Source organism: Canis lupus, chromosome 38 (genome assembly GCF_048164855.1).
Source record: "Canis lupus baileyi chromosome 38, mCanLup2.hap1, whole genome shotgun sequence".
NCBI lineage: Eukaryota > Metazoa > Chordata > Mammalia > Carnivora > Canidae > Canis > Canis lupus.
Genome location: NC_132875.1, coordinates 21,688,157 through 21,715,336, shown reverse-complemented (window position 1 = coordinate 21,715,336; position 27,180 = coordinate 21,688,157). Strand labels below are relative to the sequence as shown.

Sequence of the window (27,180 nt, the reverse complement as noted above, 5' to 3'; positions counted from 1 at the left end):
GTGGTGAGACCCAATAGGGACAAGGTCCCCTGCTCATTCTTCCCCAAGTTATCCCATGGTTTATTAGAGACCCAGCTGTCCCCAAACTCTGAACCCAGAAGCTGGGGTTGGTGTGATAAGGAATGCTGGCAGACAGAGGGAGAGGTGTGACTAGAGAGAGGTCAGCCAGGGGAACAGAGAGAGCTTGAGCTAAGAACCAAAGCCAACGGTACAACAGCCTTTGTCCTTGGGATCTCCTTGGATCGGAATGAATAAGCTACACAGCACAGGTTCTTGGGGTGGGCAGTGTGGTACAACTGAAAAAGCACTGGACTTGGGGATTTTTGACTGACATTTACATTTTGGGGCTGCCCCTTGAGAGCTTTGTGATCTTGGGCCAATGACTTCTCTGAGTCTGTTTCCTTCCTCTTCAGTACTGTTAGCACAGGCTTTGAACTCAGGGAGACTTTGCTCCCAACACCTGCATGACCTTGGGCAAATTACTTAATTTCTGAATTTTAGTTGCCTAATCTATAAAACAGGAGCAATAACCCCTTGGAGCTATTGTGAGGATTAAGTAAGATAATGGATGGGAAGTAGATTCCATTATTAATTTAGGACCATGGAATGATGGTGCATTTGGGGCCAGGTGACATGGTTTGAATCTGCTCCCAGCTAGGTGTATAACCTCTCTGAGAACCAATTTCTCCCCTGTAAGAAGGGGTAATAGTACTTTCTTCATGGGGCTTTTATGAAATAAGGTGTAGGAAAGCACTTTGTCCAGCTCTGCATGAATGTGAAGGATTATTTTTGTTCTTCAGCTCACTCTCTAACAAAGGCTGAATAAGTTCTGAGTTGGCCAAAAAAGGGAGGGTGAGGGAAGGAATGTGAATCTTAGGGGGAGTAGCAAAAAGGCTCAAATAATCCCCACACTGTGTTTCTACCACTTTCCATTAAGCATAAGCTCCAAGGAATAGCTCACAGCCACGGGCCTGGGCATGGGAGGGAGGTAAGGAATTGGGGGCATGGGGGTTGTGGGGTGCGAAAAGGAGCCTATTGCTGACATATCCCAAGGAAGGCATGAAAAGTCTTTGATGAGGCAAAAAAGAGGGAGTCTCTCAAGTCCCAGCGCCCTCTGTGTCTCCCTCTCTGACTCCAACTCCCTTGTGACCCACAAAGCTCGCAGCTCCCAGCCTTGAGCCAAGAAAGGCTGCCTTCCAATGCCCCCTACCTGGCAGCTACTAAGCAGACTTGAATATGCTCAGGGTTGGATTCCAGAGGAAAAGAACAGGAGCTCTGCTGTCCTCTAAGGAGGCAAAGCTTGCCCCTCCTCTGCTCACCACCTGGGACACAGCCCCTCAAGTCAGGCTCCTCCTTGCTCCCCCATACCATACCTGCCACTTCCCTTTGATAGGTCAGAACCAGGACCTGAGGCGAAGGCCAGAACCCCGCTGGTCCTGGGCTTCACTGAAAGCCAGGATCATGAGTGCCCTTCTCTTGGGAGCTCAGCCCATAGGATATGCCAGGGAAATGTTTCCACAGATTAGTGCCTCCAGGGGTGGGTCAGCAGCAGCAGGTGGCAGGAACAGGACAGGGGAGGGAGCAAAGACCAGGGAGTCCTTGGGAGAAGCCCAAGGATAGTTTTCTTCTCTAGGCTCCAGCCTCCAGAACCAGGAGGCTGCCTCAGTTTCACTTCTCAGTGAAAAGCCCCCTGCCTCAGTTTCACTTCTCAGTGACCACTTGATGCCACATAGCCCGCTTTATTTGGCCAGGTGTTGTGGTAATTACAGTAGTATCACAATATAACTAAGTTCTGCTCTAGATTAGAATAAACGGGAGGGCAGGGCGAGGGATGCAGGGGCAGGAGAGGAGAGATGAAGGGCCAGCTAAATAATCCAAGGGAAGGGGGAGGAAGAGAAAGGAAGTTACAGCAAAAAGAAATTTGTAAGTGATGGAGAGGGCAGCCTGGCAAGCATGCTCTAAATTAAACACTTCTAGAAGGTAAAAACAGTTGAGATTTTCTAATTCTTTGTTTGTCAAGTCAGGCCTTAACAAGGAGCAGTTAAATAACCCGTATAAGACAAACAAGCCCAGTAACTTCTAGGATACTGACAAGGCAGTAAATGTTGGTCAGCCAAGGGATGCAGATGTTTGGAGGAAGGAAGAAAAGAGGTTCCTGCCAGCCCTTCTCTACCCTTGGCCTTGTTCTTTGGTGATTTCAGGAGTGAGTAAGGCAAGTGGGTGATGGATCACAATGTGGTTTTGACCCAAAGTTTCATCGACATTAGCTTTGCCCCGGGTAGGCACGGTTAGTCCAGCTGGCTCCTCGACCTCATAGTTCGTGCAGGTGAGGAATTGGCTCCTGGTATGTGTCAGCATTCTGGATAAACTCAAAGATGAATTTCACCTGGGTCTCATAGGCTTGGACTGAGATTTTCTCATTGATTCCATGGATGCTGAGTGAGAGATTTTGGGAAAGAGAGGAGAGAGCCAATTGCTGTAGAACAAGTGCTACTACTGAGTACCCCCTACCTCACATCCCCTGAAGCCACTGGCCTTTGAGTCTCTAGGGGGTAAGAAGTGGGCAAGTGGGGGAGGCCTTTTGTAAGAAGATGACATGTAGGTCATTTCTCCAGGGTCCCGGCCCATGGCAAAGAAAAAGTGCAGGAATATAATAATAAAATCCTGGGGAGTTCACATTTGTTTCCTGCTCTGAAATCTATGTGATACTTTCCCCTCAGAGGGGAAATTATCTTTTTAATTCTATTTCTCTTAGGCCAGAGTCCCTGGCCCCTACATTACTAGGGACATAAAAAGAAAGGGAGGTGACTGCTCAGGGTCCCTGTGGGGCCTCTACTTCATCTAGAAACTTCCCATCAGATCTTGTGCTCACAATGTGCCTCCACACACCACACATGTAAGTAACCTCAAAGATAAAAGAAATGAAGAGTAGCAACCTGCTACCTCAGTTAAAAAAAAACAAGCAAAATCCGTAAAAGCTGTTATTAAGATCTATCAAATATGCTGAAGAACCCACAAAGTAGTAATTCACACATAGCAGTTAAAATTGGTGATCATGTCTTAGATTCCTATAGTATATTTTTTTCTGAGAATTCAAAGCATGTGTCCACCTTTGACCTATATGGGTCTGCATTTCACTGAGTGGTAATTGAGAAATCTGGAGTCTCCTTTTTTAGGGGAGAAAATGAAGTCCAGAGGGTAAGTATTCTTCCAAAGGGAGGGATCATACCCAAAGGTCCTACTTGCATCAGGTTCTTTCCAATCATCTGATTATTTACATCCCAGAGAAACAGTGGCCAATTCCCATACATTCTGGAGTGGCAAGACTCTGGCAATGATGAAAGTTGGCCAGTGGGTTCAATAATGTCTTCATTTTTGTTTGTGCAAACCCTGGCTTCCCCCCATTCTGTGGACTGGTAGGAGAATGGGGTGGGGATAGGTCAGATGTATCTCCTCCTTCACCCTTCCTGTTCAAACTTGTTCCACTCACCTACGGAAGTCCTGAGGATGCAGGTAGACGGGGTTGAACCGGTAGATGCTAGTGGTGAGGTTCGTATAGTGTCTGCTGTCTGTGTTGCCAATACAAATACCTACACAGGGAAAATCAAGAGGAATGGGGCTTTATGTGAGCCATCAAGCCAAGGTAGTGATTGGAGGTGGGTTGACTGGAAAATCATAAGAACGTCACCTGGCCCCTCCTGGGAGCCTGCAGCTATGAATTTTTGTCCTTCAGGCTACCCATTCTCAAAACCTTAATAAAACACCATTTCAGCCAGAAGCATGAAACCTCCTCCCAAGTGTATTAGTGAGTTATCCCTTGAATGATCCAGACTGAAGTGTCCTCTCTCCATGATGACCAGGGAGGCCAATACCTTCATTTTATACCCTTAGCTGGGCTATTTCAGAAATCTAGCTCTCCAGAAATCTAGATATCAGTTTTTTATTGCCTTGGTTCTCTTTATATCACCCTAGATCAGAAATAAACACCTTCCAGGGAGCTTTACTGCTATAAAATGCAGTCCTCTTAAAGCAGAACACAATTTCCTATTATTTTCATCCTCTGAAGGCTGACTTTGTCTTCTAAAAATCAAGCTTCAGGTTAAGGAAGTCCCAGGATATTCTCCAGTATCATGCTCTCTTGAAGGTAGTAGCCACTCACCCCACTCACCAGCTAGGGCTAGGACTTGTCCTCACTGGGAGTGTTCTCTGAGAAAAGACCCCCTCAAGCACCAATTAAAGAATGGTGGGATGATCTGAGATGTTAATTTGTGTTTTGTTCCATTTTCCACTCCTGGTTTCCAATGGGTAACTATGCCCTTGCTTTGGGGGTTTCTACTAGTTGATATCTGCCTATCTTTTTTCTGTAAAGATCTAACTCTGTTAATGAGATTATGGTGGGTGCCCCAGAAGGGAGAGAGTAGTGCAGAAAGCTTTTGAGGGCCAAGAAAGAAGAATCAGGGACCTAGAGGGCCAGGGTCCCTGGATGGTGGAGACCCAGGCCCTGCTCTGTGGCAGGAGTCTGAAGAGGTGGCAGGCCTCAGAGGGGATGGCTGCCTGGTATGTTCAGGGAGGTGGGTCTTAGGTCTAGAGTTAAAGATCCCACTCTTCAAACAGGCCAGGGAATCAGAGGAAATCTCCAACTTGAAGTGACCTTCTAGCTAGGCAATGGATGTCTGAGGTAACTGCAAGGACCGATGACCACTGGCCGAGGGGCTCCCGTGCTATGCTGCCACCTAAGATCTCGAGGGCCCGATACAGAAGGAGGGTGATGGGGTGGTGCTTGGAGGCCTCAATAGCTCCGGAGGTTGAGTTTCCTGAGGAGTGGGGCTTAAAGCCAGATTTAAGTTGATTAAAAACCAAGGCTGCCATTTTCACATCTGAGTTTATGGATGCAGAGCTTCACTGTATGCGCTCCTACGGGCCCATGCCCAGCACAGAGGCAGGGCTGAAGTATGCACCTAGAACATGAGGGAATCCAGGGCACCTGGCTGGCTCAGCCAGTTAAGTTTCTGATGCTCAACTCTGGATTTCTGCTCAGGTCATGATCTCAGGGTCCTGGGATTGTCCCACATCGGGCTCTATGCTCAGTGCAGAGTCTGCTTCTCCCTCTCCCTCCCCACACTTGCTATTGCTCTCACTCTCTCAAATACATAAATAAAATCTTAAATGAAGGAATCCATGATTAAATCTAGATTTAAAAAAACCTGGACACAAGGCTTAGCATTAGAGCATTTTCTCCTTACATCATGGACCAGAGATCCTCAAACTGCAGTTAGCCATCAACTAGTCTCAGAATCCTCTGGGGGAATTTGTTAAAGAGGCAGATTCCAGGGTGCTCTCCAGATCTGGTTAGCTTGAATCTTTAGGAGTAGGTTCAGATAATCTGCACTTTAGTGAATTCCTTAGGTAATCCTCTTCCACTTTCAAGTTGGAGAATCACTGTCTACCCAACATAGGTTTGGAAGGCATGCTGGAAGATTAAGGAAGGGGCACAGAGGCACTGCTGCTGGAACTGGTTTGGGCTGGGAGAGACGAAGGGGGTTCATGCAAATGGTACAGGGGGGGAGGCATTTCTGAGCTCTGTTGCTGAGCTGTTGTCCCAGGAAGGATCAGAACCAGCCTAGGAGAAACTTGGCCCCTTCTGTGGCTCCTCCAGAGGAGCTGGGGGTGGGGGTCTGGGCTGACCCTGTCCTCCATGCCAGAAAGGCTGGTCTAGGTTAAGCTAGGACCCAGGCATGACTGACCTAATTTATTGTTTCTGCTCTTTTCCTGTTTGCTTTCTGACTTCCACTCCAAGGGGAAAATACAGTTCCAGTTTCATCACGAGGGGAAGCAGCCAGATGTTTCCAGGCTGAACAGCTGGGGTGGAGGTGGGGCAGTAGACATTAGATAGGAAACAGTTCCAGCCCCCACCTCCCTCCAGCCACAGCTGATGAAGTCATTACCTGGGGCAATAGTGTTGACTTCCGGGAAGATGGACTGTATGGTCTGGCGGAGCAGCTGGTAGCCCAAGGCCTGATGATCAGAGGGGCTGACAGGCAGGGGGTCAAAGGCAGTCAACACGTGGAACTGGACCCGGTCGTCAGCCACAATGTTCTTAATGAGTTCTAGGACCTTGAGGGAGCAAACAAAGAGAGTTTGAGTTCTTAACTATCTGCTGTCCAAGTACTATATGAATTGAAACAGTCCTGATTTCTCTCCAGGAAGGCAGAGCCTTGGGGGTTTACAGGGGAGCTCATTTTTGCCCTGGGACCTCAACTTCAGTTGACTGGCTGTAGTAGAGAGAAGAGGTGGGTCTTTCTGGCAAGGGATCTACAGCATAGTAGGTTTAGGTTAAACATTCAGGAGGCTTGCCTTATGGCCTTGAGGCAGGTGGGGAATTGGAGAAATCAGGAAATTGTGTGTCCTTCCTCTTGGGCTGAGTCATGGGCTAGGTGGAATGCAGAAGACACCACAGGAAGCGGGGAACACAGACATCTTGAGGCAGGCTGATCGATGTGATGACCTCACATCAACCTGGGAGTTTCAGACAGTTGAGGAAAGGGTCACGCACTCCTCTTTCTCCTCTCTGGGCATCCCTGCTTCCTGTTTGTAACCAACTGCCCTGGAGCCAGGAAGATGAGCTCAACACAGGCAAAAAGTCAGGAGTTGGGGGGACTGGTGTTCAAGTTTTCTCTTTGCCTCTTTTCCTCAGGAAGGAACCTGAGGAAGCTCCTAGAAAATTCAGTCGGAAACCACTAGAGCTGGATCCAGCACAAGTCCTGGTCCCAGGCAGGACGTAGACCAGACCCTGAGGATCAGGTCCCATGGAGACATGTGGAAATGGACTGGGAGGCTGGCTTAGAGTGGCCCCCAAGCCTACCCTGCCACCCAGGGAAAGCCCCAGCACTGGTCTCAACCCATCTGATCAGCAGGTGCTTTAGAACTGCCTCTGCCTTAGAAAGGGGGGTGTCCCATAGCTGAGGACCACTCCTATGGGGGGCATTAACTCAAGAGTACCTCTTTTTATGGCAGTGTCACCTAGAAACATGCTAGGAGTGGAGACTGGAAAGGAAACGAGGCCTATTTCTGGCTTAAAAACCACCATTGAGCCAAACCAAATTCCTTGCTGTTGGATTAGTTGGGGGTGGTGGTGGTGGTGCATAACTCACTTATCGGAGCTTATTTTCATTCCAGCATGTTTGCCCTAAACCCTCTAATTCAAGAATTAGTACATAGTCTTGCTATATCTTCAAACAACTGGCAGATTCCTAGTCATCACCATAGAAGGTGGGGGTTGGGACTGGGCCTGCTATCCCAATTTTTTTTTTTTTTTTTGTTATCCCAAATTACTTGAATACTCCTGCCCCCAGAAACTGAAGAGGGCACACAGATAGGATCCCCCCTCAGTTGGAAGCCACAAGAGCTCAGGTTTCCTGCTAACTCACAGGCCAGGTTCTGATGCAAGAGGAGGGCTACCTCACTTCTGTGTTTTCCGCCCCAGGAACATAAAAGGCATGCAATGAATGTTGGATGCAAGAAATTTAAAAGATATGAACTAATAAAAACAGTGGGAGTTATCTCATGAAGTAACTGTATAATAGGATTGTACAGTTAATGTCGCTGGGCTGAGTACCTGAACCTGGTTTCTCACAAGGATGATGCTTCACTACCACCAAAGCACATGCAGGTTGAGGTGGGGTGGAGTAGGGCCTGAAAGAGGATGGTGTTCATTAAGATGGACTCCTTGGATTCCTTTCATCACCTTGGTGATGGTGGACTTTGAGCAGAAATTCAAAGGAAGGACATGAAACAGATGGAGAAGAGGCAAGATCTGATCAGGGGGGCGGGCAGGCACAAGAATCGAGGAGTGACAGCACACTTCGTGCCGTGGACAGCCACTTATAGTTGTGTGACCTTGAGCAGGCTCCTTAACCTCTGTGTCTCAGCATGCTCATATGTTAACATAAGGATAACAGTAGCACCTGCTTGGGAAGGTGGTTGTGACCACTACTGGAATTAGCATATGTCACGTACTTAGGCTGGTTCCTGGCACATAGTAAACACTCAACATATGCTAGTTATTTGCTTAGAATAGAGGAGCCACCCTGGGCAATAATCAGGGGCACAAGGATGGGATTCATGAATGGTAAGAGGGACCTCAAAGGTTACTTTAGAGCACATCAGTCTCATCACTCTGAGCTTCTACAGCCCTTACAGCACATTACCATAATGTTACGATTTTTCCTCTGTTTTATGTGTAAATATGTTTTTCCCTCAAGTGAATGATAAATGTGTTGAAGGCCAGGACAAGGGATACCAAAAAAATTGGCAAGGTCTTTAGAGTTAGAGTTAGCAAGTCCAGCCTCCATCCTGTGGTAAGGCAAGGCCTCTCACTAATGCCCAGGACAGACTGTCATCCAGCCTGGGCTTGAATACTTCCATGGCAGAAGGCTCACCACCATGCTAAGTTACAATCCATTCTGCTTTTGAGCAACTTGGCTATGAATGTCTATAATGACCTGATGTATGGCTTCCTGTAGTATCTCACCCCTCTCCCCCTTCCTTTTTTTTAAAAAAAGATTTTATTTATTTATTCATGAAAGATACAGAGAGAGGCAGAGACACAAGCAGAGAGAGAGAAGCAGGCTCCATGCAGGAAGCCTGATGTGGTACTCGATCCTGGGACTCCGGGATCACACCTTGAGCCAAAGGCAGATACTCAACCGCTGAGCCACCCAGGCATCTCCCCCTCCCCTTTTAATTTGATATATTTTTATATCCTCCACAGGCTATGGTATATATGAGACATACCATTTCACCTCTGTTGAGACTAGAGGCCAGTGCCCTTACTGCCATTCCTAGATCTTTGTTCTATGTCGGGTTGCAGGGTAAATGTCGCCTCAGAGGACTGACTCGCTGTTCCATGCCTACCCCACAATCACTTTGTGACACATCATCCTATGATTTTCTTTATGGTACTTACCTCTTGAAAAAATCAACTTGTTCCTGTATTTGATCACTTGCTTATTGCTGTCCCTTACCCATTAGAACATAAGTGCCATCAGGATAGGAATCTTGTCTGTCTTGTTCACCATTTTCCCAAGCACTTAGAAGAATGCCTAGCCCATAGCAGCCACTCAGTAAACACTTGGTGAAGCAATGAATGAAGAAAGGAAGGAATCTTTGGTACAATACTCTATAGAGAGGTGGACGTCATCCACCCTCTGAGAAGCTCATGACCATCCAAGGTGCCATATTCCCCAACTCTCCTTCTAGTGGGGGCTTCCTGAAACATCTTCTAGTGGCCTGATTTTTACTCCTTGAGGCCCATTCAGGACGAACCTTCTACAGGGTAGTCTATGACATTTCTGAAGACTGTTGCTCACACATAGGTGATGGAGACCTCTCTACACCCACAACATGGGAGAGACCACTTAGAGTTGGAGGAAGACAGTTCTGGGAACTGTTCATGCTCCCACAGGATCCAGCCCAGCAGTTCCAGCCCATGGAACTTGATGATGGAACTGGGCACGAGGCAAGGGAGGGATCAGAACCAAAGGATGCTGCATGCTTTTGGATGCTGGACAGGTGGGCAGGATGGGCCCGGGGCTTTCAGGGATTTCATGAGATAGACTGGGAAGGAAGGCCACTCTGGTGGGGAATAGACAGGAGGGAAGAGTGCCAGAAGCTGGGGAGATGAAAGCCCCAGCTGGTGGAAAACAGCCCTTGGAAAGGGCATGGAGTTGGAATGAGGCTGGAAAAAAACTGGTAGAAAGAAGTTCAATGGGGGGAATTCAGTGATTTCCTGGCCCCATGATCCTCTAGGGAGAGGACAAAGGTTGGCACTCGATGAAAAGCAGTGGAGCCCAGGGCTCACACCGGTCCCAGCTTCCCCAGAATGCTGGGTGATGCTGGGCAGGCCATCAATCCATCCCCCGCCGGCCCCCCTGCAGTGAGGGGTGTGCCTCCCACCCTATGTGAGAACAAACAAAACCCTCCAGGGGGAAGAATTTAGGGAGAAAAGACCACAGAAGTCTAAGTGTGGCTGACCCTCGAGGATCTGCATCAGAGACTCAGGGAATACCACCTGCCCTTAACCCTGCTTAATTCTGGAATGTTATTAGTCATTCGATAGTTGTTGGGTTGCCTCTTGAGATCATTTTTTTGAAGGATTACATTTGTCTCCTGAACTCCTATTTAGCTCAACCTGCTGTTTAAGTAAGCTAGCCTTTCCTGCAGATGCCAAACATTCTGCACCGTGTCTGCTCAATCCTGTACCTTTCAGCTCACGTGTCACTTCCCCGGGGAAGCCTTATCTGACCCTATCCGAGGTCTGGTTCCCCCTTACATTCTCCACTAGAACCCGGTCCCTCTTCGTCATAGCACTCATCACAGTTTGCAATTACGCACTGATTTTAATCATTTTTAAATTGATGTTTGTAGCAGGCCACTGCCAGGCTCTGTCCTCGATCCTCTTTCTTTCTAATTTTACACATTCTTCCTGTGGGATTTTATTGACTCTAGAGGTTTCATTTATGTTAACACCCCAGCCTGTATCTCTAGTTCATTCTCTCTCCAGACCTGATGTATTTATAATTGCCTATTTATAATTTATAAGCTTCTCAAACTCCTAAACCATTATATTTCTCTGAACTTGCTCTACTTTCTGAATGCTCCATCTTGGCTAAAGGCATCAGCACCTGGCCAACTACCCAGGTTAAAAACCTTGGAGTCATCCTGCCTTTCTCTCTCCCCTTACCCATGACACATTACATTCTGCTGAACCCAAGTCTCCCACCGTGGCAGGTGCCTTTCCTCACCCCATCACCACCACTCAGTCCACTGCCTGAGAAGCTCTAACAGTTTCACAACCGTCTCTTCCTACTCTGGCATTTCCTCTGCATTGCCATCAGCACCATCTCCCTAAGAACACATCTAAGGACATCATGGCCCCGTTTGAAGTTCCCTCTGTCCACAGATTAGAGCCCAAACTCCTCAGCATGGTTCACAAGGCTCTGAACCCCACGCTACTACTCCATTTTCACCATTGCCATATCTGCCTGGTCTGTCGTCCTCTTTATTTAGCCTGATTTGACCTTAGCCTGACTCTGAATACCTGGCTTCTAGCAAAGTCCTATCTGTCCTTTACATCCCCGCTTAGATTTCTAGTGGTCAGAAAAGATTTTCTTGACCCTCAGAGGTAGTGACAGTCCCTTTCTCTGCACTGGTCCTTTAGCAATTTGTTCATCCCTAATCAATTTGATTGTGGTCTGGTGTGGTGGTTCTGGATCTAGACTGTTACATGCGTAATCTTGGGCATGTCACTTACCTGCTTTTTTGATCTGTGCCTCAGTTTCCCTGTTAAATAAGGATGATAATAGGATGGTTGTGGGCTTTAAATGAGCATGCATATATCTTAGAACAGTGCCACACACCAAGCAAGCCTGTGGGACATGTCTGCTACTATTGTTATCATTTGTCAGACTCCAAGTTCCCCCAAACCAGAGATCTCCTATCCTAGCCAGATTCCTGGAAGCCTCTGAAGAAGGTTGAACAAATGTTATTGAATAAACCAACCAATGTTGGTTGAAAAATGGTGGTTGGCCAGCCCTGGGAATGCAGCTATACCCAGATCCTAGGGATCACACATCCCTGATACCAAACCACTGGTTGGGAACAGATGTCACCTACCTCTTGGACTGTCTGTGCAGGGTGAATCCGGAGGTTGATTATGGCCTGGGCCATCGGGGGGATGACATTCATCTGGAGAGAGAATCACAAACCCTGGCCTGAGCCACATAAGCTCCAACCTCTGCCCCACCCCACCCCCAAAGGCCAACTACCACCAGTAGAGAAAGAGGAAGCCAATTTGATTGAAAGGTCCAGGGCTTCATTTTTAGTTGGCCCTTGTCTCCTCTGGGCCCTTGACAAGTGGTTATGTTCAGAACTAGAGGTGTGTCTGTGCATTAGGCCAGATCTCCATGCTTCTTGGTCCCGGTGGGTTTCACTGAGAACTTCTCAGAGCAAGACTGTTTTCTCCAAGACCACACAGACCTCTCTCTTCTGGCCCCATGCAGCACCACTGGCACTGTGTGCCCTGGATATGCCTCTTGCACTTTACTGCTTACTCAGGCCAGGGCACCCAGAGCCTCTGCAGGCCCCCGTCACGGTGTGTTTGAACCCCGAAGGGGATGATGATAGTGATTTCCCACTTCTAATTGCAAAATTTGATTCTGTTCTCTGCTTGATCAGGAAGAACCCAAGACTAATCAGAGAAGAGAATTAGACTCTGAGTGGATTTTTTTCCTCAGAGGCCATAATAGAACGGACTCCAACTCTGAATCTTTCTTTGAACTGGTTTGGTGCAAAAAAGCACTAGACCAGGAGCAGGAGAGTGGGCTATTACAAATTAGCCGTGTGATTTTGAATAATTATGACCTGTTTGTGTCTTTGTTTCCCGACTGGCAATGGGGATGATGGTACCAGGAGGGCTGTGAACAGGATCAAATGGAATAACAAATGTGACAATGGACAGATAAAAATTTTATGGACAGATAAAATGACATTCACATGCAAGGACACAGTATTATTATTATTTCAGTGAACACTCTAGACAGCTGGTGAAGACAGCTCAGGTCTGGCTGACACTCTGTCCAGTTAAGTTATGGCAGGAATTGAGGTGCCATTCATTGTACTCAACCTGGGCTCCAGATGACCAGACCTCCACAAGGCCATCCTGTATGCTAGGTAAAGGTGGCATTCCTTAAAGTAGTGCTGGTAGTCATTGGGAACAGTCTCACTTCTCTCAAGATTTCAGAAAGTCATAGGCCCAAGCTAACCAGTGTGGCTGTGGCTGTGGTTTGTTCCTTTAAACAGAGATGCCCCTTAGTGGCCAATCCAACTGGAAGTAGACCAATTTGCCAAAAAGTAGTTCTTGGAAAAGAAAAATCTATCAAAGTAATAATTCACTCAAAATTTATTTCTACGAGTGAACTTCATGTTTGTTAAGACTACCCAGTATTTGGTGTGCTTTGGGAAATGACTAATATCTGCCTTTAGATGTTGTATATGTAGATTTTATAAATTGTGAGTGAGTTTCTCTCTTTTGACTCAGGGGAGCATGAAGGGAAAATACATTAATCAGTCATTAAATTTGTTAGATGAATAAATCTTCCAAAGTGTGATAAAGAGTAATCAAAAGATCCTTGATAGGTAGGAAAGTTAGAACCTTAGGCTACATGACCAAAATGCTAGGTAAATATGTAACAAGTTGAATGAGTATAGTTCACAAAAATTAACTTCCAAATAACTCCCCTTCATACTAGTATAATTTTCTTTAATGGTTTTTTTTTAAGGAGTACAGACACAAGGCAGCTGAGAGGGGCCATGGACACTCCCTAAAAGGCACATGTACAAAATCTGGCCAGCAATTTCAGAGGGTTTGTAGACCTCGGTTGGTACACTTGCTCTTGAGGATTACCCACCTGATAGCACTGTACAGTTCAGCCCTGGGCCTTCCTATTATTCAAACTATAATCAGAGAAGGAAGAAGGGGCCAGGAAATAAAGCCAAAGGATGGAGGGGCGGGTGTAGGGAGGGAAAGGTGTAGGGGATGATCTAGGAGATGTTACCTTGACTCCTGCATTGAACATGGTGAGTGCCATCGTGGTCCTGACCAGTGCATTGGTTATGTAATTCCTCTCCATTAACCTAAAGCCAAAAGACTAAGGTCAGACATTAGGAACAACTTTCCAATGTGGAGAAAGAATGGGTTGGAAGATCACCCACTTTCCTGAATCTTGAAGACCTTTAAGACTAGGAGGGACATCCTATATATGGATTAGATGTAGCATTTGGTGGCTAAGGGATGATTAGCTAAGCCAGGGAGAGGGGACTGAGTAGGTTTGGTTTGGAGGATGAGAGAGAAGAAAAGATAAAACTTTACCTGCTTACAAGGGGCCCAAACAGCCATAGGTTTCTCAAGACAATATTGGCAGGAAAAGGGAACTGAAAAGCAAAAAACCAGGTCATCAGGATTTCTGAGGGGTCAGCATAACAGGGTCACTGTACCTGAGGCTCAAGTCTTTCCCTGCTTTAGATCTGCCTCGAGGGCCCTCAGTGGCAGCCTCAAGGATGATTGAGAACCGGCTCCCGAAGGGTGCCTGGATGTGTCAGGTCTTAGGGTCTCAGAGAAGCACCAACACCCCCGGGAAGAAGTCAGATCCTATGTCTCGGCTCAGCCTCTAGCTGAAAATAGGTGAGCATGTGCATAGCACGGGTCAGCAGTGGGCTCTTCTTCTGTTCTGGAAACTACTTTTCTGCCCTTCTTTCTTTCTCTTCCACAGCTGACCAGGGGTAGTGAGGCTCCTTTCCCTACCTCATTTGCCAGTTCCTGCAATGTCGTTTTCAATGGCCCACTTCCAAACATGTTCGGCAGTGGTGTCTGCTCCAGGCTGGAAGAGAAAGGGAATTCTCAGGACTTTCCCCAACCCCAGTTAAAGATCAGCAATCTGAAGGGAAGAAGAAGGGAGACAGGGTTTTTCAGCAGGTCTGGCCAGGAGGTCTGCCATTTACCTTCTATTACCACCGATCCACCTGTTTGGAGATCTCAAAACACAAGCAGGATTACTTCTAGATGCTGTCCCTATCTACCAAGGCCAAGTTGGCACCACTCCTTGTCACCTACCACACTGTAGCAGAATTATCAGTCTCTGCTGTAACTGTGAGTTCCTTGAGGAAAGGGGCTGTCTGTTTCTTTCTACTGCTATATGCCCATCACTGGGCACAAAGCCTTAAACATTGGTAGAGAATACCCATATTTAACTGAATTAATATAGTTCTTCTTCCCACTTTGCTAAGAAAACCCAGCTGGAGGTAAGCTTTGCTGTTACAGACCTTGCTGTGCTCACCCACAGCCTGCAGCCCTTACATCCTGACCTAGCTTTTATGGGCCAGCTCTTGCTTACAATATGGGTAGATCCTTTTCTGACCCCTGACCCCTGCCTGGGTACTGGTGGCTCTGTCCTTCCTGCAGCCCCCATTGTGGTTTCTCAGCCCAGCTTCAGGGCAGGAAGCTTAGCCTCTTCAAACCCAAAGTGGGAAAGGGCCAGGTCCTCCATCCCGAGTCTGGCAAGGGAGCAGGGCCCATGTTGCTTACCGGCTGATAGCAGCTGCGAGGATGCCAATGCTTGTCTCCTTGGGGGGAGCTGAGGAGTGGCCTGGAGTCATGTTTACTTGCAGCCTGAGGTTAATCCCACCCTTCTCTGAGACTGCGATCCTGCAGCAGAGATCAGAGAGGGTCCTCCTGACTTCCTCCCACCTTGAATTATCCCATGAGCCCATGAGCCCACCTGCACAGTGGTCTGCTGGTCTAGCAGCTTGGCTTCATAATGCTTTAAAAAATCTACACTTGAAGAGAAAGGGAAGGGGGAGCCCAAAACTGGTCCGAGTTCAGGGCCAGAGGAGTAAAATAAAGAGTTGTCTCAGTATGGCTTACAGATGCCAGGCTGCGGTCATCTGAAGTGTGGTGAGAACACCTTCTAAGGTGGGGGATAGGGTACTGTACTCACATGGCAAAGGGCTTCTTGAGGTAGGGAATGAAACCATCCAAGATGAAGTTACCCTCGTCCACAATGAAGGCTAGCTTGACACCCCTTGCCTGTAGCAGGGCTGAGATCTTCTGAGCCCCATTCTGTCCTGACACCTGCAGACATTGAACCCATGGCCATTGTCCTTCTCAGACAGACCTCTAATAGCTAATGGAGACCCATTGAACATAGCTAGGAGCTCCAGAATCTCCCTGCCCTGTCTCCATCCTGCGGGGTGAGGGAGGGAGAGGAAGGGGCCTAGACAGTCTTGCTTCACAGAACCCTGGAGAGTCACAGCTGGAAGGGCCAAACTGCCCTCATTTCACAGATGAAGTGACAGGCCCAGGGTCAAAGTAAGTGACATCACTGGAAATAAAACATTGATTCCTTGCTCCCTGTTGGTTCTCTTACTATCACACCCATGTTTCTCAGAGTGTCATTGCTGCCTCAGATAATACCAGGGAGTTTGTTAAAAATTCAGATCTATGCCTATCACTAAATGAAAGAAGCCAATCTGAAAAAGGCTATATACTGGATGACTTTCTGGAAAGTCAACTATATGACTTTCTGGAAAAGGCAAAACTAGGGACATAGTAAAAAAATCCGTGGTTTCCAGGGATTGGGAAAGGGAGAGGGGGATGAATAGGCAGAGCACAGAGGATGTTTAGGGCAGTGAAACTCCTCTTTATGAAACTATAATGGTGGATCCATGTCACTATACAATTGACCAAGTCCACAGAATGGATGCCCAGAGTAAGCCCTAATGTAAACTAGGGCTGTGGGGAGTTATGATGTATCAATGTAGGTTCTTCAGTTGTAACAAATACCCCTCTGGTGGGGATGCTGACAATGGGGAGGCTGTGCATGTATGGTAGGGGCATAAGGGAAGTCTCTCTACCTTCTCAGTTTCACTGTGAACCTAAAACTGCTCTAAAAAATAAAAATAAAAAAACCTTTAAAAACAAATTCAAATTTGTGGCACCGGGTCTGGGAATCTGCATTTTGGTCAAGGGCCTTAGATAGTTCCGGCGTGTGGATACCCATAGGAATTGGCAAACCACCACACCATATTCTGGAGGCCCTACAGCTGGGGAGCAAACTGGACTAGACTGCACCCCTCCACTCCCACCCTAAAGAGGGGTTTTAGAGATGGTTTATGGGGTGAAGAGGTTGTACCTCCTCATCATGGCCCAGAGCAATAAAGAAAGATCTTCGGGGGATGTAGTTTCTGATCAGCAGGAGCTCCAGGGCCTGCAGAATTGCCTGGGGGTAGAAGCACAAGGGAAGAGGGAATATCAAGGCATCAGTAACATTCAGCTGCCTGCATCAGGGCTGGTGGGGCTAGCTAGCATCAGGCTCTCTTTAAAGAGAACAAATTCAAGTGGCCCCTGGGGGATGGGATGTGAGGAAGCATAAGCTCCTTTACCACCTGGAGAAAAGCATAAATGTATCAGTGTCAGAGCTGAAAGGGTCCCTGGATATCACGTACTCTAGTCCTTATTTCATAGTTGAGAAATCGAGACCCAGAAAAGGATAGTAACCAAGTGATAGCTGGAACATCTCCTGAAGCCAAGGTTCTTTCTACCATAACCTCCCGCCTCCCAGGGGTCAGCAGAACATCCCCATCCTGGGTGAATCCTTAGTGCCCCAAAGCAGAGAAAACAAGGCATTGCACACCATCAAAGAGTTCTTGTTGTCCAGTGTGCCTCGGCCATGGATGAAGCCATCATGCTCCAACCCAGAGAACGGAGGCACCTCCCAGCCTTCATCAGGGGCAGGCACCACATCACTGTGAGCCATCAGCATGTAGGGCTGCAAGCTGGGGTCCGAGCCTTGGACAGTGAACAGGTGGCTGTACTCTCCTATGACTTCATGTTGGATAAACCTAGTTTTGAAAATTGTAGGAAAGACTGGAGACAAAGGGATGAAAGAGGAGAGAGAAAGTCAGATTTAACAATTTCCTTTGGTTTTCTTACGATTTGATAGAAAATGTCCACCTGTCCCCCCACCCCTTTTTAAAAAGGTGTAGTGTCCTATAGGAAGCCTTCTGGAACAAAGCCAGTCTGATTCCTGATTTGCACGGACAATCTCTAAAATTCCTCTTCCTCATATTTAAATGTGCTACTACTACGTGACAATGTGCATATCAAGATTCCATCATGGTAACAGCTAATAGATCAAGATCTGGCTTGGTCTGATCTGTAACATGCACATCACAAGTATCTGCTGCAGGACTATACAGATGACGAGTGTGTGTTAAATTTTAAATATACTAGTCCCCAATATCCAAATTACTTGGAACCAAACATGACCCTTATATTACAAAGAGAGAGAGAGAGAGAGAGATTAAAAAAATACTCCTGTGTGTGTCATACAGAGGGAAGATTGTTCTGTCTAGCACAAGGCCACACTTACATGTGTGGGTGTGGATTCTCTCAGGGTCAATTACTCAGGTTACAGACAGTGTTAGCGAGGGGGCCACTTGATGTGCCCAGGCCAGCTCCTCCAACCCCAGATAACTTTGGAGGGGCTGTTTTTTTCTTTTATTTAGGAGGAGGGCCTCACTACTCTCCAGGAGCTTTCCATGCAGGGAGTGGGGAGTTGCAAGTCTCCTTTTTCTTCTTGACCCATCCCTTCTTGGACTCACATGGGGGTGAGGAGCTGATATGACAGCTCAAAGTCGCTGACTGCCTCGAAACGCAGAAACGGGCCTGTAAAGAATCAGGGGAAGGGCCTGCATGGGTGGAGTGTGTACATAGGTGTGTAGGTGTGTGTATGGAGGTAGGGGTGGGAGGAGCATGGAGTATAGTTCCAGAAGCTTGCACGGGAAGAAGGAATTCCTAGTCCTATCTTTTTTTTTTTTTCTTTTTTAATTTGAGTATAGTTGACACACAATGTTACCTTAGTTTTAGGTACACAACTTACTGATTTGACAGGTTTATCTACTATGCTGTTCACCACAAGTATAGCTACCATCTGTCCCTATACATGGCTATTAGAATATCACTGACCCTATTCTTTATGCTGTGCCTTTTAATTCCTTTCTTAGTCCTAACTTTTTTTTTTTTTTTTTTTTTTTTTTTTTTTTTTTTTTTAAATTTTTTATTTATTTATGATAGTCACAGAGAGAGAGAGAGGCAGAGACACAGGCAGAGGGAGAAGCAGGCTCCATGCACCGGGAGCCTGACGTGGGATTCGATCCCGGGTCTCCAGGATCACGCCCTGGGCCAAAGGCAGGCGCCAAACCACTGCGCCACCCAGGGATCCCTAGTCCTAACTTTTGATTATATATTTATTGACTGTTATATATTTAGGGCAAAGATCGGGAGAGTTCAAACTCCAACCCAACAGTGTGCCTTAGTGTTTCAAGGGCCAAATAAATCTATAGTCTCTACCCTGCCTCCATTCTGACTCTTAGAGAGCTTGTATTCCTCCCCACTGTGTATAAACTCAAAATACGCCCACAGAAATTTTTACTGTCCTCTGGTCAGTAACAAAAGAAGCTTCTTTATCACTTTGTAAGAGAACTGTGCTCCCACCCCTTTCCACAGATTGTGGCTGACCTGTACGAATGAATTCTCCAAACTCGGCCAGGGCTGTAGTGTTAATGTCGTCAGGACTGAAAGACACTGTTGGAATCTGGATGGCACCTGTCAGAGACAGAGAGCCATGGGAGAGTACAGTTGATAACAACCACTGGTTTCACCACAGCCCTCTGTGCATAGAGTTCTCTTGCGTTCATGATCTTATTGTGGGAGGCAGAACAATCCTAGGAGGTAGGCACTGCTATTTTCTCTAATTTGAAGGGAGGAAAACAAGCCTAGAGGGGTGAGGGGAGCTGCTCAGGGCTGTCCTGAAATAAGCAGCAGAAATGGGATCTATAAACCCAGGTCTTTCAGGTTTGGTTAGACTAATATGGGTCTTAAAGTCCAAGATGGATGTGGGTGGGGGGAGGTGGACAGGAGTAAATTTTGGACTTTGACCCTAAGTGGGGAGCTGCTATAAATTGTTTCTAAGCCTCATTCTGCCTCTGAAACCATTATCCTTTCAATGAACCAGAGGAGCCCACCATTCTGGGTCCCTACATGAATGAGGCTTTATGTGCAGAGAGTAGGCTTATTCCTCATGGACTGGCTCATCCAGAGTCTCGCTGATTTCTCAGCCAATGCCAGCTTTTTGGGCACATGATGCCTGGGAAGGGGTGGATATAGGAGTTCCCAAACCAACTCCTCAGTCCTCAATAATCTTCTCCACTTTACCCAGATGCCTCAGTTCCTGAATTGCTATTAGGTTTATCCCTTTGAGCCATGAAGGCTTTACACTTTTTTTTTTTTTAAAGATTTTATTTATTTTTTCCATTAGAGACACAGAGAGAGAAAGAGGCAGAGACATAGGTAGAGGGAGAAGCAGGCTCCCTACAGGAAGCCCGATGTGGGACTCGATCCCGGGACTCCGGGACCAGGCCCTGAGCCAAAGGCAGATGCTCAACCACTGAGCCACCCAGGAGTCCTGGCTTTACACTTTAAAGAGATTCATTATTAAATGCAAACACCAATGGGAGAGGAAATGCAATAAATTATGAGAATGTTTGATTAGATATTCCAAAACACACTAGGAAGAACAAATGCATCTAGGCAGTGCATTTGTCAAGGGTGGGCTGCTGAAAGACGAACTTAGCTCTGTAATCAGTTTTGCTCAGGATCAACCCTACATCACAGCCCACCACATAGATGGGGAAGTCAAGGTTCAGAAAGATGAATCTATAGGAGACAAACTCAAAATCTGAACTCAAATGTTTTGCCTCCTGCTCACAGTTGGAGCAGGAGGCATGTGGCTATATAGGTATATATATAGGCCGTACAGCATATATAGGCCATATAGCCATATGGTTATAAGGTCCCTACTTTGGGTTCTTTAATTAAGAAAGCTTTTGCTTTCTCCTGGGTGAAAAGACACTGGTGAGCAGCTGCCTACTGGCTTTCAGAGAACTCACTATTTGTTCTATGCTTTGGGAAAGCTCTGCTCTGCCTCCAGACCAATCAATCCCTCAGGCACATGCACAATTTATATTCAATCACGAGGGCTAGCTTTTGATCCCTGCCTCTGGCAGCACATGTTTATGTAGGCAGTTTCTTTTAATTCATTATTTAATGAAAGGGGAAAAGACTGGAGCTAAGCCCAATGGTGAGGAGGATCTCATTATCCCATAGGACCTAGTACGCAACAGAACCTTTCCTCTTTTCTCCTGGAAAATGCAGACTGAGAAGGCAAATGAGTTTTTAACCTTGGTTTGAGGTCTAGGGGAGAGATGTCTTTTAATTAGAAGAGGAAATTTGGAACATCTCACGCATCTCCTGGTGGAGTTCCCTGGAGCTGGGTGGATCCTACAGGTGATAGATGTTATCACCCAGTGCTCACTCCTTGCTTGTGAGGTCCCTAGGGAAGGTCATTCAATTGACCTAAGCTTCAATTTCCCTCCACTGTAGGTAAGATTAAGATAATTTAGTCTCGGGCAGCTTGGGTGGCTTAGCGGTTGGGTGCCGCCTTGGGCCCAGGGGTGATCCTGGAGTCTCAGGATCGAATCCCACGGAGCCTGCTTCTCCCTCTGCCTCTCCCTCTGCCTGTGTCTCTGCCCCTCTCTGTGTGTGTGTGTCTCTCATGAATAAATAAAATTAAAAAAAAAAAAAAGATAATTCAGGCTTAAGATATCGCGTTGATTTAACAGAAGTCAACACTTTGGACGGTTAAGGGTACAAATAAAAGCTACTGCAGGGATCCCTGGGTGGCGCAGTGGTTTGGCGCGGGCCTTTGGCCCAGGGCGCGATCCTGGAGACCCGGGATCGAATCCCACATCGGGCTCCCGGTGCATGGAGCCTGCTTCTCCCTCTGCCTGTGTCTCTGCCTCTCTCTCTTTCTCTCTGTGTGACTATCATAAAAAAAAAAAAAAAAAAGCTACTGCAAAGCCGGGGTTGGGCTGGCGAAGGCCAAGGCAACGGGGAGATGGTGGAGCTCGGGCAGGATCCTGGCGAGGCAGGGAACACCGGAGGGCCCAGAAGCCAGCACTGGGACAAGAGTGGCGTCCCCACGCCCGGGCGCGAGGTGCTGGGGCTCGGGCTGGGGAGTGCGGTGCAGCCGCAGGTCCCGTAGTGGACCCTCTGCGGTGGGAGTGGGCGGCAGAGGGACCGACCTATACCCGAGCATCGCTGGGCCAAGGGACCCGGCTCACCTTTCAGCGCTTCCTTCATGGCGAAGCGCTCGCCTTGGTTGAACTGAGAAGGGATGTGCCGCTCCCGGCCCTTCCCTGTGGACATGGTGGAGACGCCTGGCAGCAGCACAGCCGCCAGAGCCAGCACGCAGACGCACTGCGGAGCCATACGCTCGTCTCGGTCTGCAGCGGGGTCTGCACCTGCCCCGCCAGCCCGCGCCGGTGGTCCTGTCCGCGCTCCAATTCCCGCCCCTGCCTTAGTCCCGCCCCCTCCCCAGGCCTGGCCAATCGCCGCTTGCCGGGAGCTGCGGAGCAGCCAATGAGGGGACGGCCCCGCCCAGGGCCGCAGGGCCTCTTGGGAGTTGTTGTTTCTCCCCGCGGGGCAGGCAGAAGCGGAGCAAAGGTGAGCGCTGCGGGTGCACGTCGGGCCTCACCTGCTGCTCTGAGGTTCTCAGGATCCCTTGCTCTAGGACTCGTCTCATAAAAGGGGGGAAAGGCTAAATAAAATCAGCAAAGCGTATCAGTCTTTAATCTGCTTCTCACTTCTGAAGTTTAGGGCTTGATGACCAGTCCCCCAGGTCCGGGGGTGGGGGTGGGGGTGGGGGTGGGGGGCGGAGCCTTCTGGGTCCCTGGCTTTATTGAACCTGAAATTGAGACAGTATTACTTTATCTATAGACGCTACTTTGAATGATCAGTTCGGAGGGCTTGCTCCTCCTTAGGAATTCGCTGGAAGTGTTTCTGATATTAATGTAAACGCTGCATTTTTTTGCAACGCTCTGCAGATACCAGAGTTTTAGGGGGTAAATACTTGAAGGATTTTGAGAAAGATTGTTTTAATGATTTTGATGTATTTCATAAACTGAAATTTCATAGCTGTTCGGAGTAAAGGATCATTTTGGAAAAATAAAACCTTAGGACGCAGAGAATGAAATGAGGTTTATTGGAACCAGGAAAAAAAATAGCTTTTAGATCCCTTGATGCAGTTTAATAGGCCACCAGTCACATATTTTAGAATTCTCTAGAAAAAAAAAACAATAGTAGGGCTGCATAGCTACTCATGACCAAAGCTGCAAATTCATATTCCTGGTGTTTGCCAAAACTCAGAGAGGGAGTACTTTGCTCCCTTTCAGTAGTCCTCCTCCTCCTCCTACTAAAAATAATTGCCTCAAACAAAAAACTACAATCATATATTTACTTTTCAATAGCAATCAAAAAACACTATTATGAAACATTTCATACATACAGAAAGGTGTAAAGAATAATATAACGAACATTTTTGTATTCACCACTCAGCCTAAGGTATAGAACATTAGAGTTGAAATGAGTTTTTAAAGTTTGATAGACATTAAGCCACTTTGTACTAAAAATTCTGCTGATGTCAATACTGTTCAAAAATTTTATTTATTTATTTTAGGAGTGGTGGAAGGACAGAGAGAAAGGGTGAGAGAGAATCCCAAGCAGATTCCCTGAGAAGTTTAGGGCTTGATCCTGCCATCCTGAAATCATAACCCAAGCAGAAATCAAGATCAGATGCTTGATTTCTCAGCTAACTCAGCCACATCCCCAATGTTTATACTTTTAAAAACTGTTATGATTGTACAATTAATATAGCACTTAGGCCCTTGTGAATTATTTGGAGAATACCAGAAAGTATAAAGAAAACAACTCATACTTCTTACATTGTTAGTCCTTCTTGTTTCCTTGCTTAGTAAATCTTTCTCTATTTCAAGGTCATAAATAAATTTTGATGTGTCATCTTTTAAAAGTTTTAAACTTTTGCCTTTTATATGAAAAATAAAAAAATCACTATCCAGAGACATTCACTCATAGTATTTTGATGGGTTATTCACGGTTTTTTCATGCCCTCCAATACTCACATATAAGGTGTATGTCTGTTTTATTTTTATTTTTTATTTTTACAAGGTTAATAAAGTCTTTAATTTCATACACACAAAACTCCATGTATAATTTTTTGAAAAAGATTTTATTTATTTATTCATGAGAGACACAGAGAGAGAGGCAGAGGGAGAAGCCAGCTCCATTCAGGGAGCCCGATGTGGGACTCAAACCCGGGACCATGGGATCATGACTTGAGCCAAAGACATGCTCCACCGCTGAGCCACCCAGGCGTCCCTTAATATGTTGTCTTTTAAAAGACATAAACTTGGCAGCCCGGGTGGCTCAGCGGTTTAGTGCCACCTTCAGTCCAAAATGTGATCCTGGAGACCCGGGATTGAGTCCCATGTCAGGCTCCCTGCGTGGAGCCTGCTTCTCCCTCTGCCTGTGTCCCTGCCTCTCTCTCTCTGTGTCTCTCATGAATAAATAAATAAAATCTTAAAAAAAATAAATAAAACGTTTAAACTCTTACAGAAAAGTTCTTACTCCATCTGGAATTGACTTTTTGTAAATGATATAAGGTCAGGGTCAAATTTTATTTTTTTTCCAGTTAGATAACTGATTTCCCCAACACCATTCCTTAAATATTCTGTCCTTTCCTGAGCTATCTGCAGTGCCAGCTGTGTCATTTACTAGGTTTTCAGACGTGAACGGGCCTGTTATGGGACTACTTTTTTGTATTGGTTTCTTTGTTTATTTCTATGCTAATATGACTGTCTTAATTATTATATCTTTATTTATTTATTTATTTATTTATTTATTTATTTATATTTTTATTTTAAAGTTATTAGACCTTTAAAAAATGCCTCCATGTCAGGCAGAACACGGTTCTCCCTTAGGCTGTTAATGTAGTGAATCACATTGATAAATTTAAAAAATGTAAACCACCCTGGGAAAAACCATTACTTGGATAAGCCCACTGCTGGGTTTTCTTTTAGGATTTTTGCAATTCTGTTTATGAATTTGATTGTGGCCTGTAGCTCTTCTTTTTAATAATGTCCTTTTTGGATTTGGTATCAAATGTATAGCAGCCTCAGAAATCTCATTAGACAATATGGTAGAAATTTCTAGCTGACCCCAGTACCCATTCTCCTTTCTAAGTAACAAGAATCCTGAATTTTAGCTCAACATATGGCTATCTAGCTGCAAGACCACATTTCCCAGACCCTGGCAGCTAGGTTTTTCAGTATAACTACATTTAATGAATGGAGGATAAGAAGTGTTGCACGTGTTTGATTCAAGGCAGTGTTTTATGGACATGCTCTTCTTTTTTTTTTTTTTTTTTTTTTTTTTAATTTTTATTTATTTATGATAGTCACACAGAGAGAGAGAGAGGCAGAGACACAGGCAGAGGGAGAAGCAGGCTCCATGCACCGGGAGCCCGATGTGGGATTCGATCCTGGGTCTCCAGGATCGTGCCCTGGGCCAAAGGCAGGCGCCAAACCGCTGCGCCACCCAGGGATCCCATGGACATGCTCTTCTTAAATCCCTCCCTCCTGCTCAGACTTTCATGGCTGGAGCCCTAGCAACCATGTTGGACCATGATGGTGCATTCTGTACCAGGGGAGGGCAGAGAGCTGAGCTGGAAATAGCCTGAGTCCTTGGGGAACCAGATATATATATAATATAATATATTATATATATACTTATATATATTATATTATATATTGTACATTATATATATGTTATACACACACACAATTGGACCAGAAATCTAATTTTTTTTTAACAATTCTAAAAAAATGAAGTAATTTGGGCCTGGTGTTTTCTCTTACTTAATAGTTAACAGACTTTCTACTGTTTTGTTTTGTTTTTTCTTAAGATTTTATTTACTTATTTGAGAGAGAGAGAGAGTGTGTGTGTGTGTGCATATGCATGAGCAGGGGCAAGGGGCAGAAGGAGAGGGAGAAGCAGACTCCTCACTGAGGGACTGGGTTTCAGGACCCTGGGATCATGACCTGAGCAGAAGGCAGATGCTTGACTGACTGAGCCACTCAGGCACCCTCTGTTTTTTTTAATTCTATTTTAGTAAATTATATTTTATCAGCAATTTATTCATTTCACTTAAGATTTCAACTTTGTAGTAGTTAAGAGCTTAAGCTCTGTAGCCAGATTCCCTGGCTTGAAATCTTAAGCTCCTTCATGTTCATGTTGAGTGTGAAACTTAATTAAAACTTTTCTGAGTCTCAGTTTCCCATCCATAAAATGGGGATAATAATAGTACGTACCTCTTGGCGTTGTTGGGAAGATTAATAGAGCTAAGACACATAAAACACTTAGAAGAGTGCATAGCTTATAGTAACCATTCAATAAACATTGATAGCTATACTATCATTACTATCTTTTTTCCTTTTCTTTTTTTGAGTTTATTTGTTTTCTTTTCCTAACTACATGATTGAACATCTGGTTTATTAATTTTCAACTGTTTTCTTTTCTTTTTTTTGAATATTTTAAGTAATTTCTGCACCCAATTGGGGGGGGGGCGGATCAAGAGTTGCATGCTCTACTGTCTGAGCCAGCCAGGTACCTCTCCCTGCACAGTTTTAATACACAGCATTTTCATTCTTGTTTCAGTCTGTTTTCAATTTTCCATATGATCTCTTTTTTGACTCTGAGTTATTTAGAAATATCTTTTAAAAAATTCTAAAGGCGGGAACCCTGGGTGGCGCAGTGGTTTATCGCCTGCCTTTGACCCAGGGCATGATCCTGGAGACCTGGGATCGAATCCCACGTCGGGCTCCCGGTGCATGGAGCCTGCTTCTCCCTCTCCCTCTGCCTATGTCTCTGCCTCTCTGTGTGTGCCTATGTCTCTGCCTCTCTGTGTGTGACTATCATAAATAAATAAAAATTAAAAAAAAAATAAAAAATTCTAAAGGCATTATTTTTTGTGCAAGTTATCTTTTTGTTATTGACTTGTAGCTTCAATGCATTGTGGCCAGAGACTGTGGAAGGATACCTATTCTCCGAAATTTGTTGAGAGGTAAATGATTTAGAGCCTATAAGGTGATCAACTTCTGTAAACATTTCATGTGTACTCAAGAAATATAAATTTTAATGGCATGTGCACAGTTTAACACGTCTGCCAGATCAGGATTGTTTGCTGTGTTATTTAACTCTTTCATACCATACTATTTTTTTTTAATCCATATGATTTATCCACCATGAGAGAAGTGTCCTGAAATCTTCCACCGTGTCGGTGAATTGGTCTTAGCTGCCTGTTGTTTCCTTCTAGGACAGTGCATAGCAAGGCCAGCTTACTCTGGAGGTGACTTGCTTTGCCTTGCTGTAAAACCACCCAAACACGGGATGCCTGGGTGGCTCAGTGGTTGGGCAACTGCCTTCAGCTCAGTGCATGATCCTGGAATGCCTGGATCAAGTCCCATGTCGGGCTCCCTGCACGGAGCCTGCTTCTCCCTCTGCCTGTGTCTCTGCCTCTCTCTCTCTGTGTCTCTCATGAATAAATAAATGAAATCTTAAAAAAAAAAAAAAAACCCACCCAAACACATGCA

General features: G+C 46.0%; 1 protein-coding gene across 1 annotated transcript; it reads right to left on the bottom strand.

Annotated features, from left to right (window-relative positions):
- Window positions 1–1,971: 1,971 nt before the first annotated feature.
- Window positions 1,972–22,025, bottom strand: PM20D1 (peptidase M20 domain containing 1). The gene is made up of 13 exons (XM_072815110.1): window positions 21,796–22,025; window positions 19,133–19,219; window positions 17,247–17,479; window positions 16,746–16,832; window positions 15,552–15,685; window positions 15,140–15,259; window positions 14,360–14,435; window positions 13,928–13,989; window positions 13,614–13,692; window positions 11,674–11,745; window positions 5,946–6,114; window positions 3,491–3,590; window positions 1,972–2,435 (listed from the first exon to the last, which is right to left on the bottom strand). Exons 1-13 carry the CDS (start codon window positions 21,941–21,943, stop codon window positions 2,312–2,314), a joined length of 1,491 nt encoding a protein of 496 aa, XP_072671211.1. The 5' UTR covers window positions 21,944–22,025; the 3' UTR covers window positions 1,972–2,311.
- Between the last annotated feature and the right edge of the window lie 5,155 nt (window positions 22,026–27,180).